Raw genomic sequence first — 15,046 nt, 5'->3', positions numbered from 1 at the left:
GTGACACGCTCTGAGCTCAGACAATTCACTTTTACAGGTATTCGCGTCAGCCGTCTTCAGCGCCAAGCCTCAGTAGCACTTAGGTGAGAGGTAACTATTCGCATAATTTTGTAATCAATTTGATTGTCTGAAAATATGAAACATGTTTGCAAATGAGACAGGTTAATTAAACACGTTTCCTACAATAAAGACGTGCATTTATCAGCGTGTTTTCTTGATAAGCTTGTGCTGCAGATAGCAGATGCATCATTAAAGAAAGGACATTTCTGCTACAAAAAGAGAAGGGGTGTGCGCACTGGCCAGTCCGGCGGGGGAAAAGGGACTTTGTGTCTTTAAGAGCTGCGAGGTCCCCCCAACCCCTCCGCCCCCGAGCTCCTTGTTCAAAACTAAGTGCCCACATTTAAAACTGACACAGAGAAACTGAAGCTGGAATGTGACACACGAAACTCTCGGCGTGCTCCCCTTTCCCTCTCTCGCTCCCTCTTTTTTTTTTTTTTTAACTTGGTGACAGGGCCTTCCAGGACTCTTTTGTTACCTTCTCCACCAATCAAGGCTTTTTACAACAGAGATCACTTGGGATATAAAAAGGGGGAGAGTCCATTTGCTTGTACATCCCCCATAGTATTCTTCCAACTTCACCCCTGAGCCCCGCATGCCCAGAGCGCATTGGATGCTCGTCACTCGCACCGGCACACATTTGGATCTGTAAAGCAGGCAGTGAGGTGCGGGTGGCGCCGCAGCTGGGCAATGTTGGTGCAACGGTCCCCCTTCTTCCTCTGCGCCTTGGTGCTGTCTATGGAGTTCTCCAGGGGAGGGGACGAACCCATACTGGACAAAGGGTCCCCTCTGGAAGAGAAGTCCCCAGCCGAAGGAGAGGACCAGGGCTGCCCGGTGTGTAAGTGGAGGAAGCACAGCAAAGAGATGCGGCTAGAGAGCATCAAGTCGCAGATCCTGAGCAAGCTAAGGATGAAGGAAGCGCCAAACATCAGCCGGGAGGTGGTGAACCAGCTGCTGCCCAAGGCGCCCCCCCTTCAGCAGATCCTGGACCTGCACGACTTCCAGGGGGACTCCTTCCCACAGGACGACTTCCTGGAGGAGGACGAGTACCATGCCACCACGGAGACAGTCATTAGCATGTCTCAAGAAAGTAAGTTCCTCCGCAGGTCATCGATAGCTCTCATGCAGCTCTTGTGATTACTGGCGGGGTTTACAGTGACTTGTTTGCTGGGTTTCTAAGCGCTGTCATTACCTCTAACTTTTGCTGTATGATATAGGCGGATGAAAGGCTGAGCGAAAGGCATACATGTTCAGGTGACAACCTGCTTACTGGAGAGAGGTTCAACAAAGGCAGCGCGCTGTTTCTCTGAAGTGCTGTGCATTTTGTTATATATACCAGCTGTTGGGTTTCGCTGTTACACAAGTGTCCACTAACGTGGTGTGAAAACTTGTCTTGGCGCAGTAGAGAATGCTATGCTCTTGTTGTAGAGTACCCGAATGTATGTAGACTTTGCCTGCACTGAGTCAGAGAACATGCGAAATTAAAATGTCAATAAATTGTGTATTCTCACTGAATGCGATGATCCTGTGGGTGAAGCTCAGAGGCAATGCAACTCTCACTGTCTGTTGTCTTTATTAGAGGATGAGGCCGATGAGCTATTGTTCTATACAATATAACTGCATTGCCTTCGAGAATGCAACTTTAGAAAGGGTTTTGATTGGCACTGAGAGAGCCCTGCAGACTGTCAATGACCCTGTCAATGTGTTCTGAGAATGTGTTAAAATGTCCTTACATGCCTCTGCTTTGAACCTTTCTGTGCCATCACTAAGGTTCCCTCTGCTTTTGGACTGGTCACTCCTTTCATCCTTCAGAGTTCGGCATCGTGTTGACTTTTCTGGAGGTCACATCTGTTTCTGTGGCGAATGTTTCTCCGGGCGTCTCACCGCAACCAGGGGTTAAGATGAAAATGTGGTCAGCGTCACTGGAGTGGGGGGTTGACGTTCAATAAAGACAGATGGATGGCGTAGCCCGGGGGCTGCCCCTCAACAGTGTTGGCCAGGCAGAGCCCTAGTCGGGCTGCTTTGGTGTTGTACACATGGACAGCACCCCTTCACATTTTTGTTGCGAGATCCTTTTGGTTGATCTTGCCGTTTAATATGATTGGTAGGAGAGCAGTCAAAGTGCAGTCGACATAAGGCGCTTTAAATGTTTGTGTCTCTGTTGGATGGCTTTTTGGGTGGGGGTGGGGGGGGGGGGGGTCTGGAGGGTCTCGCGCTGGATATACATGTCAATCAAAAGAGCGCCTAAATGGCGCTAGGCGTCAGAACGCTTATAACAGCCCGAGTACCTGCTGGCTCAAGCTTGGTTAAATAAATCTCGCGTTTTGCAGACGCTTTGTAGTTAAGGCGGGTGGGGATTGCACTCCCACGGTCACCCAGAGTTCAGAACAGCACACCAATTGACTGGGCAGAGATGGCAGATGCGCTTCTGCTTCCATAAAGTTTACTTGGCAGAATGCGAGCAATAAACACACCCTAACAGTGGCGTTCTTGGGCTGTCAAATGTGGTGGCTGCGGGCACATGTGGTGCGAGTCAGAGGGCATTGCTGTCACAGAAAACATGTATGGTAATAAGGCTATGGGCTTGACTTCTGACTCAGCCAGTCAGGCTCTACATCTGAACTTCCAAGCACACCCATCGTATCCACGCCCCTTTCCACTTTATCATGCGGATCAGCTGTCTTCAATATTGACACTAACTTCAGAATTTAGCTATACACACTCATTTGTGTGTCATTTCCCTCTTGTCTTCATCTCGCATTTCTCTTCTTTTCGCATTTTCTCTCGCCGCTAGCGCCAAGGATAGGAGCAGCGCTCTCCTTTACATGGTTATCGGCTCCCCGCTACTGTGGGATTTGGCAGCGCTTGCCCCTTTTCCGCACGATTGGTTGTCCGGTCCTGCCTTTCATGCTCTTAGGAGCCTCTTTAGTGGCTGCTTGCTGCAGGCTATTTCCTTTCTTTCTTTGTTGATAGGCAGAGCCGCTTTCTGCGTGGTGCAGGATCGCTACACGTTTTGACGGTTAAAGACAGTTCGCCTGACGTTCCTCTGCTGGCTGCTATGTATGCTCTGCTGACAGGCGACGAGCACCCCACCCCTTCCGTCCAATGGTGCACGCTGCAGGCTTGACTGCAAACCATATTAACAAGTGCAAACTTTCCTCCTGCGAGGTTACAGGCTCCGCTGACAGCTAAGTGAAGAGAGCCCTCCAGCAATGCCGTTCCCTGCATCTCTGTTTATAAGAGATGAGCTCCCCGTTCTGCAGGTGCAGACTGCAGGTTTCACTTCATGCTTTGCTGAACGGTAAAGCGCCTTCATTGTATGGTTGCATGCTGGCAATATACTCTCGCACCATCCGCTGGTCGCTGCATGCTGCAGAATTCAATGTATGATGTGGTGACAGGTGAACATGGCCTTGAATAGATGTAATGCTCTGTTGACAGGCCAGGAGAGGAGTCGCCCTTCATCCTTCCCTAGCTGCGTCTGTGTATGCTGCATGCTCGACCCCAGTCACTGTTGACAAAATAGGTACAGTGGTATTATTTCGGTACTCTATACCTGCATGGTGAAATGCATGGTAATGCATGCTTTGAGTACTCTCTGAGTGGCGGAAGGAGCTGCCTCAGTTCCTTGTTTGAATACATGCCCTAAACTCCTCTGCATATTTGATGACACATGCCCCCACTGTTCCCTACGATGCATGCCTTGAACCCTCTCAGCATTTTCTGACGACAGGAGCCAGGCCCTAAGTTTTTTATTATGTTGCATTCCCTATACCCAATCTACATATTCTGATGAAAGGAGCCATCGTTTACGCTACGTAGTCGTTTGTCATAAACCACTTGCGTGAGTTTGTGGACAGTACTCAGCCGTCTTCCCTATGAAGATGAATGGATTGGACCACCTCTGTATGTTCTGATGATAGGAACCGTTCCTCTTCCCTATGGAAATGCATGTACTATATTCTCTGCTTGCATATTTCTGTGTCAGAAGCCTCCCATTTACCATATGGAGATGCATGCCTATACTTGAACGCCCTTTGCATGTTCTGGTGATGAGGCAACTCCTTTTGTGTATGTTCAGGTATGCCTTGAATCCTCTCAACATGTTCTGATGTGAGAAGCCACCCATACCTTCTGTTCTGTGGGGGATACATGCCCTGAACTCCCACTGCATGTTCTGATGACGAGACCTGCACCTCTTTTCATGAGTACGCATGGTCTGAACTCTAGCTTCAGAACTCTGCAGTCTGGTGACAGAGGCCGCCATGGTCTTTTATGAGGATGCATTCTCTGAACTTTCTCCTAATTCTCAGATGATAAGAGCAACCTCTATTCCAGAGCCAGGTGGGGTGGTAGATCCTTTGCGTATCTGGCACCCAAGCTATGGAATTCTCTCCCACGCAAATTTAGACTTCTGGAAACAGAGGCAACCTTCCGAAAATCGATTAAAACCTGGCTGTTCCATCAGTATCACTAATTCTTTTCTAACTTCTGCTCTATAATGGTCTCCTAGCGCTGGGAAGCCCTTGGGCAGCTACGCACTCTATAAAACTCTTAACTAACTAACTATTCTGTATGCAGCAGCGTGCCCAGACGCCCTTCATGCTCTGATGGCTATTTCCGTGCACCCACCATGTGACTGCAGTCTGCTTTATGTTGAGTCATTGTGCCTCAGTGGTTCCAAGTTTCCCTTTCAGTCAGTTTGCAAAAACCTTCATTTAATTTCACATATTTTGTTTCTCTCACTCTCCAGTCTAATTTGCTGTGTCACTTTTCACATTTCATTTTCCGATTTTTGCTAAGGATTTATAAAGAGTTGAGACTCCTAGATGACAGATCATTAAATTCCGTACTGGCTTTGGTGTTGTAGGTCCATTTGGTTCTGGACTGGTCTGATAGGTCAGTGTATGGGCCGTTTTTTGGCTGTTTTATGGCCAGGTTGGTCGGTTTTTACTTCTGATTTCCCTGATATTACCACAACAAGCATTACCTACTGCAAACACAAATGCATGTAGTCTCCCATACCTTGTGAAACACCTAGAAGTGTCTCTTTGCAAGTTAAAACCTGCCCCAATTTGTAAATGTGGGCCATTTTTTTAGTTATCTGGTTCGCTACAGGGGACCTCTTTTTTTTTTTTTCTTGCTCTGGCCTATTTGTTTGTCCCAAGCCAACCCTGATTTGGTTAGTGGGGTAGTGCATGTAGGCTGGGCATGACCAGTGGCAGGGCCTAATACTAGGCCACTAATGGCAATGAAGTGAGATGCTAAAGGGGAAGTTTGTAGTTTAATATCTGTATGGGTGCATGGCCAATTGCATGGGTGGGAAGGGAAGAGCAATGGTCAATTACAGCCACATAAAAAGGTTCAGTTGAAGTTTCTCTTGCAGAATGATTGTTGACCTCCAACCAAGGATGAACATTACTAAGGATTACTAGGTTCGAGCTGTCACAGACAACGAGTGGCAGAAGTCAAGTACGGTTTGACGGAAGAGGCCTGGCACAGGACTAGTAAAATAAGACACATAATTATGGCAGTGGTAGACCAGGAGTAGGGCACAAGAAGGTGCTTGAACCAAGGATTATATAACATGGCTAACGGGGGTAAGAGGATGAAATTATGGCTAAATTTGGCTGATCTGTTTTGTGCTTACTATTGATATTAATGCAGTATTCCTGTGAAAAGATATAGTCGATTTTCAGGGCAAGTCCATTGGGGACCCAGATTTCATTGACATAGAGAAAGACTAGCGAGTTTCTGCCAGGAGAACCCTAAGCTCAGAGATTGCTGTTTATGTGTTTTGTGTAGTGCTAGCTTGCGACAAGAAAGAACTTTGCAGCACTATTGTGTTTATAGAAACTTAGTTCGCCTAGTGGGCTCCTTCCTGGTGTGGTGTTTGGCTGTAGAAAGACCTGAGAGACGATTAACTATGTCTCCTCACCAGACTTCCATGATGGTCGTGATCAGTGTCCCATAATGACTCTGTTGTGAGCGCGACTGAGCACCAGAGGTGGAGGAGGTCTGTCAGTGCCACGGCAGGGTGGTTGGAGGCGAGGTTAGAGCTAGTTCTCATTTGATGGGTTTCATGTTATTGATGGCAATGATGCAGGGGCATTGCCTAAATCTGGGATCCAGACCGCATTTTGGCCTCATACAGTCATACAGGACTGCAGTTACCAAACCAATACTGAACAGGGGGCTGTCGGCTCTTTTTAAAAGGCTTTTCAAAAGCAATACCAAACAGACCCTTCCTACAGATGTATAACTATTCTCAAAGACTCTCCATAAAGATCCTTAACCACTGTTAAGGTACAATAACAAATCCCTGAGTAGTTAGCAACTATCATAACAACTTTCACCACTAGTGAGGCTGGACTTGTCCTTCAAAATATAACAACAATACAGATGCAGAGAACATCTTACTTCAGCATCCTTTTAGAATCAAAATCTAGAGATAGCCCCAGGCCTACGTGCACTGCTGCATGGCGAAACGTGTTGGTTATCGGGCTGGTCACCTACAAGATTGTCTTCAGCATGAAGAAAGACAAATCAAAAGCATGCCCATGAAAATGTGTCTTATATAACAATGTATACCTGGTTGTAGCTACCATTGGTGCAACAGGTAGAGTGGCACTGGGGCCCAGAGGCCTGAAGGGCCCACTGAACCCTGATTATTGCTGTATTTTATAATTCCAACAGCAGGCAGGGGGGCATTTCACTTCCTGGCACTAGGGCCCATGACACACTGTCTACACTACTGATGTGTAATGTATTTATATGTGCAAAACATGATTGTGGCTTTGAAAAATTTAGTAGGATATGAAAATCCATATTGAACTTTAGGTGAGAGCATTTTGCCTTTTAGCTTTAGATGAGTCGTGTTTGGTGTTGAACTACAGGTGTTGTGCCCGTACATACCAAAGAGAGAGCTGGGGAATGTTTATAGAGGCTTTTTGAGGTCTGGTGGCACTCTGCTAGGCTTTATGCAAGGTGTTAGTGTTGAGTACGAATAGGGACACTGTGTGGATGAACAGTTTTCTAGAGAGCATCAGTTCCCGCAATGGTTTGCATATATGCTGTGATTACAATTGGATCCTCTTAAGTTTTTTGATGAGTGTATTTATTGGTTATTGTATGTTTAATTGATTTACAATATAACATATCCCATTCTCTTCCTTTTTTAATCTCTGCTCAGTCCCAATAAACAGTCCCCTCTTTGCTTCCTCCCCCCTCACTTCTGTGGCATCACTTAGGTGTCATATTCTTAAAATGACACCTCCACAAATCTCTTCTCTTCCCACATATGCCAGGGCCACTTCAATCTTTTCCAATCCTCACTGCATCCTTCACTGCCTCTTCAAATAACTCATTCGTTTCTCCTCCACCCACCATTACGCGTTCACTTTTTATTTGTAAGAGGCAAATCATTTTGTCATTGTGTGCAATAAATATATTAGCTCTTTCTCTAAACTGCTCCCTTTTCTGCTAAAATACCCCTTTTTGCCTGTGTTTTCTTTTCATCTGCATCTTCTACCTATTAGTGATACCCCCAGAGCTCTAGGGCAGACGAAAGGCACCCTAATTGAAACAAAAACATCGTTTGCTTAATTTCCTCGCTACGCTTTATTTTATTGAGACAGCAGTACGGAGAAAAAGAGTTTGTGTCACCTCACATCTGTTGCTCCGCCTTCCTCCATTTTGGGTCTTTTTGTTTCATTCAAAGCCTTTATTGGTGTTTTGTTTTATTGCATTTTTTAAATGTTTTCCATGTTCTGAAACAGCACACCAAGCCCCCTATGGATAGCCTTCCAAAGGCTTGTGAGCTCTGCACTTAGTAATGGCTTCATGAGGAGATCGGCCGGATCCATTTGGCAGAGCTGAAGAATGCATCTGAAAGCATTTCTAATCGGATAACCCCCGTGTCGATTCTGGCACTTTACATGCACGGAATGAAAGGAAGTCATACCAGAATCACCAGCCGCAGCTAAGGCCCTTCACCTTTTTTCATACTCTTTTGGTTTACCTTCTTTGAGGGGTATGGTGGCTCTAAGGGGGCGGAGGTGGGTGATCTTAATTTGAAGATTAAAAAAAAGTTCAAGGTATAGCGCACGTTCAGGCATGATTTTCCTTTATATATTCCACTCAGCAGTTTTATACTACTTGCATTTTATTTCTCATGCTTTTAAAGATGCTTCTCTTAAAATATCTTAATGCATTCCATGTATACAGGCAAATTAACCCATCCCTGTACTTATATTTAATGTTTTTTTTATTTGCGCACAGGGTACGTTTTATAAACCCCAAATTATCAGTAGCTAGCCACAGCATGCTAATGTTTCTCTATCTTGATATGCATTGATTGAAGACAGCTGTGATGTCTGAAAGGCGTGAGTGATCTTTGACAACTTCACTGCGAGCCAGTATGTTATTGAAGTTGAGCTCTTTTAATGCCACCCTTCAGTGACATTGCTCGGTTGTGCTGGAGTAGAGCTTCAGACCTTATACTCATTTTAATTACGTGAGTCATGTTTACTGTGTACTTTTCCTATCCTATTTTAATTCTGGGAGAGCGGTGAAATTTGTTATGTGACTTCGTCAAGGCATATCTTTATGTATTTCTGTGGTTCATGTGTTTTATAATACAGTATTGATCTGTTCATGACGATCAGTTGATTCGTGATGCCACTTTCTTCTGCTAGTTTGGTTTTGAGTGATGCTAATTTGTGATGTTTTCTTTCCTACTACACTGTTTTCAGCTGTATTCAGGTGATGTCGTTTCATTCTTGCACACCAGTGTGTTTTGTTCTACTTTAGTGATCTCACCTATTCCTTGCCCTAGCAGTTTTGTGTGTGACAGGTGATCTGTAGTCATCACAGAGTGTCTAAATATTCTGGAAAGAACTCGTAGTAATCCACAGTGCTTGCCTACTCGGATCAAATGTGGCAAATTATCTTCTCACTTCTCTAGATTGGTGGGTTCTTTTCAGCTGTTGCTAGCCAGTGATATTCTTCTTAGCACTTTTTGTTGTGTAGGGAAGTGGTTGGATTATCTGTATCATTCAGATGTGCAGTGCTTTGAGGTGGGAGGTACAGGGGTATAAGATAATTGCCGTAGTTATTCTGAAGTATTCTGTTTTGGAGACTATTTCGCCACTGGATGTAAATGTATAGCCCTTGTCAAATCATTTTATATCTCTGTGTTTCATTTACCATTGTTTAAAATTGTGAACGCTTAGTAATGCTCTGTTAGCTGTAGTAAGTTATATATAAAAACTGGACATTTACATAAGGATAATCGATTACAGTTATTACCCCTGGTCCCTCCAGTCTTCGTCCCATTCCTTACTTATGGAGATAACCATCTTCCTGACAGAGAAAAAGAACAGAGTAGTGCTGGGACCCCTACCCACCCCCCTCCATCCTGGAGTACTTAACCAGTACTTACCCAGCATTCCGCCTGTTCTTTTTTCTGTCTGCCGACGAGTGTGCTGGGTGCTGCTCCTGCTGCAGGTCTTCTGCTGGGTTTCTTCACACACTAAAGTGGCTCCATCGAAGTAAGAGTGTGGAATTTTAAATTTCAGCGATGGTACATATGGTATTTTTGGAGAAAACATTAGGTATTTATAAATTAAACAATTCCAAAACATCACAGGAAGGGAGGGCCCACATTCTTCTACTAGACATACATTAAGAAGCCCCCTACGCGCAATCAGAGTTTTGGAGGGAGGATTTTTTCTGTTGAAGGCACAGTGTTATGAAAGGCTCTCCCTTGCCCCTTAAATTACATAAATATGTTACTGGTGTTTAGGAGAAAGACGTCCCAATCCACCTTATCAATTGTGCGTACCTGGTTTATTATGTATTTTTGGTTTCCCTTCTTCTTTTGAAGCTTGTTCAGCTTAGTTCCCAAATCAACATCATGCTGTATGTGGCACTTGATAGCTCTATATTAACAGAATGGAGCAAACTATATTGTTTGGTGATCTGTGAGCTTGTGTGTTCTATACTGTGTTAGACAAGAGAATTCCGATGGGTCATTAGAGTAGAATGGATCCCTAGCATCCTTACTTGCTATCCTTTCTGCTTAGCTCATAATCATAGCATGGATTAGAACAGAGCTAGCAATGTCAGATACTGGAAAACAATGAAAATAGTGCCATGCTAGTAAACTCTAATAAGCCATACCACCGCACATTAATTCAAAAGCTCAATGGAGCATTTATCCACGCATCAATATACGGGGGGCTGCTGTGACTCAGTTGTTCATGCATCTGAAAATAGGTTCCCATGGAATAATATTAGTTTCATTGAAGTAGAGCAAAGCAGCCCTAGATGAAGGCTCTGATCCAGAGTCTGCACTATCTCAGCGAAGCTGAGAGTACTGGCGAGTCTTTTTTTCCCAACATAGCTCCAGGGAACAGACCTTCTAGGAGAAAATGCATCAAATAAAGCCTATTCTTGCAAAAGCAAAACAAAAAAACAAGACTTCCTGGATCACTTTTGTAGTTTGCTGTGCAAAAGCATTTGGATTTAGCTGTGGGAATTCTGCACAAGCCACGTCTGCCATGATTGTTTCCAGCGTAGATAAACGGAACTGTTCAGAGGTACACTCAAATAAGAGGCCGACTAAAGAGGAGATAAACAAGAAGGACTGCAGTGTTGAACAGTTTCCCATTTATTAAAATGAGAAAAAATGTTTTCTTTCTAATCCTTTCTTTGTGTTCATATCCCCAGATCTGTACTGGCTCTAACACCACACTGTCCATCCTAGACACCTTCACTTCATCAATCCCAACACCATCTACTTTAAGTATATGAGAAAACATTCTCCCTTAACGGTCTGCTTCCTTCCTCAGTGGAGTCCACATTATTTTATTGTCTGAAACTTTTGTTATAACTCTTATGTCGGTCATTGAAGTGTGTTGTTTACCTTACGATTTGTTTGTTGAGTATATTGTAATTGTATTTATATCACTCTTACTACCCCTGAGGAGACGTCAAAATGATTTTTGGTGAGTAGCACGCTACTCCGGAACCCAAAAAGGATTAGTGGTGGATTAGTATGGGGAAATACGTGTTAATTGGAGTGGGGACATGCATTTCTGTTAGTTAGATTGAATAGGATAATGGAGGAATAAAAGAGGGAAGAGTCTAGAAAGTGTTTTCGGGAAGATCATAGTAGTAACATGAGGCTTGGGATGAGTAAATGGAGGAGGGAAGAGTCTCTAGAAAGGGTTTAGGGAAATCATTGTAGTGAAATAAGGTTTGGGATGAGTCAAAGGAGGGTAATATCAGGGAAGAATTTAGAGAGATTTGCTTGGGAGACCATAGTAGTTTTTGGGTGAGCGAAGGAGGGATGGGAGGGAAAGGTCTCTGAAGGTTTAGTTTGGAGATCATAGTAGTAGAATGAGGTTTGGCATGAGTCAGAGAGTGGAGGTAGACATTATATTGAGAGAGGTATCACGTGAGAGATTAGTGCATTGGAGAGAGTTCTTTTTTTCCAATTCTAATGTAGGAATAAAGTAGTAAAGTAATAAGCATACAGATACATAACTACGTAGAAAGGGTATACATGTATAAGGAAGATCATTTATCATCTGTAAACATGTTAAGCATAGAATATATATATATTTAACTATTAACAATATATACATCTCTTAGCAGACCTAAAGAATATATATTTTAAAACCATAGTTATTGGACTATAACTGGGACCCACAGAACGGTACCACTACACTCAATTGATGCACTGGGCCCTAACACCAGCAATACGCGATGCAGCCACCCGGCCCCTTACACGCTTCGAATCCTTCCTCACCAAGACCACCACTATGAGAGGGACGATCTCCTTCCTCTACCAATTTCTTCTCACCACTACGGTCTCCCCGAGACCGAGTTACATGTCCGCTTGGGAAGACGTTCTACAACGTCCCATCTCGGATACTGAATGGGGACACCTATGGACAGACATTACACGCTTTAATCACTCTTCAGATTTAAGGGAAGCCCACCTAAAGACCATGATGGACTGGTACCTCCACCCCTCTAGGCTCAAACAGATCTTTCCTGACACCTCTGACAGATGCTGGAGAGGGTGTGGACTACTGGGAGAATTTAAACATATCTGGTGGGACTGCCCGACTATTCGCCCTTTCTGGGAGGAAATCCTTTGGCATATTAAAGATATACTGGGGTACCCCATTCCAACCACCTTGGCGGGGGTACTTTTGGGTCTCCGTGATTCTACACTTGAACATCAGACTCGGGCAGACAAAACGATTATGTGGTTGTGCATAGGCGGAGCGAAAGTTACCCTGGCTGCCGCCTGGAAACGGTAGGAGGCACCAGCGATCTCCCTGTGGCACTCTAGGCTGTGGAAACTGCTCAGTTTGGAGCGTATGTCATCTATCTTTCAAGACAACTTTAAGAACTTTAAGTTCCGGTGGGGACCGCTGGTTGCCTTCCTTTCACATGGTCTGCCATCCGCTGTATGCCCCTCGTCGCTTAGGGCCCTTCATCTCTTCCAACTATGATTTGCCTCACACAGCCATAACCAGCCCGGCTGTGGGTTAGCTGCCGCCACCATTGTCCGGGAGGGGGGTGGGAGGGAAGGGGGGATTGTTTTTTTCACTCTTGATTTCTTGTTCCTGTTATTTTATAACCATGAACTGTTCCAATGCCTCCCATTGAAAAAGGTTTTTTGGCTATTCTCACTACAAAAGAAAGATGGGACACTTATTACCACACTGGCTATCATCAATAGTTGTTTTGGATACAACCCATACCCATCCATATAAGGAACTGTAATCCCCTTTAGCACTCCAATGCTACTGGGTTGGACTGATTTGGAATGTTCAGTGTTAGCAGCTACTTACCGCCTCATTGCACCTAGTGCCCACATGTGAGGATGCCTTGAAACTCCTGTTATCTATTGTATTTTGTGCATAAAAACAAATAAAATATATTTGACAAAAAAACCCGACATAGTTATTATACATATATATATACAAAGAAATAAACATAGCTGGTTTCATACATATAATCAAATCATTTGTTTTTTACAAGCACAGGGATATGCTGTACAGTAAGTTGAGTATGGTGGTTATGTTGGAAAGAGCCAACTCTTGGTAGTCTACTGAAGGTAAGATAGTTATCTGTGAATCTTATGATTAGGGGTAATGAATTCTATAGTTTGGCTGCTTGAAAGATATTCCACCTATGTTTAATCCTTGTATGGTGTGGTTTTTAGGTGAGGTGCCAATCTTGAGCGGAGGTTCCTTTGTTGAGTGTATTTAGGGATTTTATACCTGATGAAAAGTGGTCCTGGTGCATGTACTGCTTTGTGGGTGATACAAAGAGACCCCCCAGGATTTTGTGGCTCTGGGTGGCAAATTTCATGGCCAAAAAAAGCAATATTTGCGGCCCAGAGCCTCATAATTTGCGGTATTTTTGCAGTGGGCCGAAAATGTGTCCGCCACAAAAATACCGAAGGCTTGTGCTCTGTCACTGCTTGAGACTGTGCTATGTCACAGTCTGTAACGTTGCAGAGTCTCCAGCTGCACTCTGCCTGGAATTGGAGGGTGTCTGATGCTAAAGAGAGCAGATTACAAAATGAAACCTGCTCTTTTTGGCATCAGGCAACCTATGCATGCAGGGCAGCAGCGGCGGAGGCAAAGGGGAGGGAGTGCCATCAGAGAACGTTGAGGGTAGGTAAAAAAACAATTATACAGACCCCTAGGATATTGCAGCTTTGGGTGGCAAATTTCGTTGCTAAAAAAAGCTACATTTGCGGCCCCAAACCTAAAAAAAACGAGGTAGTTTTTGCGGTGGGTAAAAAATGTGCCCGTCACAGAAATACCGAAGGCTTGTGCCCTGTCACTGCTGGAGACTGTGCTATGTTACCGTCTGTAATGTTGCAGAGTCTCCAGCAGCATAGTGCCTGGAATCGGAGGGTGTCTGATGCCAAAGAGAGCTTATTACAATATGAAACCTGCCCTATTGTGCATCAGACAACCTATGCGTGCAGGCCAGCAGGGGCGGAGGCAGGGGGGGGGGGGGGTATTTGATGTCAGCGAAGGTTTAGGTTGGTAAAAAATAATTAGGAGACATGGGGGAGGTTAGGGGTTAATGAGAGACAATGGGGAGCCGAGGTATAGAAGGGCCTTGAAGGGTGGGGGACAGGACTGCCTTTCAGTGGCCTGCAGGGTCCGCAGGGGGCACACAAACCTATGAGGCGGCCTGCAGGCTAATTGTTCAGTATTAGCGGTATTTCAAAGGGAGGCAGCAGAGGAATTTAACACCTCTGCTGCCCTGTTGCTCACCCTCTCCTTACTGGCTCAGTGGCAGCACAGAGCCAGTAAAAAGAGGGTGAACTGCAGTTGTTTTTCAGCATATTTTGCGGGCACTTTTGTAAAAATCCTGCATTTTTACAAAAGTGTTGATTTAGCGAATTTTTGGCAAATCGCAAAATCCTGGGGGGTCTGTACAAAGCAGCTTGAAGGTGGATCTTCTGGCAACAGGTAACCAATGTAGGTCCCTTGAAGCAGGGGAGATGGAGCTTGTGGCTTTACATGTAGGAGTAGTCTGGTAGCAGAGTTCTGAATCCATTGTGGTCTTTTCCTAGTTGATAATGATTAAGGCTCCCTGTTTTCAGTTTTTACTGATTTTTACAGATAAATACAGACATAAAACCATTTATTTTCTTGTCTGTATTAATTTTTAAATGTGGATAAAAACAGAAATTCAGTACTTTTTGAGTGATTCTAAATACACTTTGTCATGACTGCCTGGCCAATACTGTGTATTGCTAGGTAAGGGGGTTAAAAAAAGAAAGTAATTTTAGTAAAGAGGCTTAAACAGCAGTAGCTATGCACAAGGCTGATACTGAAATGTGCATATTTTCATAAAGTGCATTGATTTATCTTCTGCTGCTGTTCATATCACTGAAACCTGACAGGCATTCAAGCATGACTCCATATTTATTGGTTAAAAA

General features: G+C 44.3%; 1 protein-coding gene across 1 annotated transcript in view; it reads left to right on the top strand.

Annotated features, from left to right (window-relative positions):
- The first annotated feature begins 408 nt into the window (after nucleotides 1-408).
- The window catches only part of GDF11 (growth differentiation factor 11), a 783,635-nt gene continuing 768,997 nt past the window's right edge, over nucleotides 409-15,046 (top strand). Inside the window, exon 1 of the mRNA XM_085600269.1 lies at nucleotides 409-1,147. Coding sequence (XP_085456395.1) covers nucleotides 748-1,147 — 400 coding nt within the window. The 5' untranslated portion in view covers nucleotides 409-747. The remainder of the gene's footprint in view (nucleotides 1,148-15,046) is intronic.

This window comes from Triturus cristatus, chromosome 4_2 (assembly GCF_964204655.1).
Source record: "Triturus cristatus chromosome 4_2, aTriCri1.1, whole genome shotgun sequence".
Taxonomy (NCBI): Eukaryota; Metazoa; Chordata; class Amphibia; order Caudata; family Salamandridae; genus Triturus; species Triturus cristatus.
The sequence above is the reverse complement of the archived record's forward strand: the minus strand, read 5'-3'. Positions and strand labels throughout refer to the sequence as shown.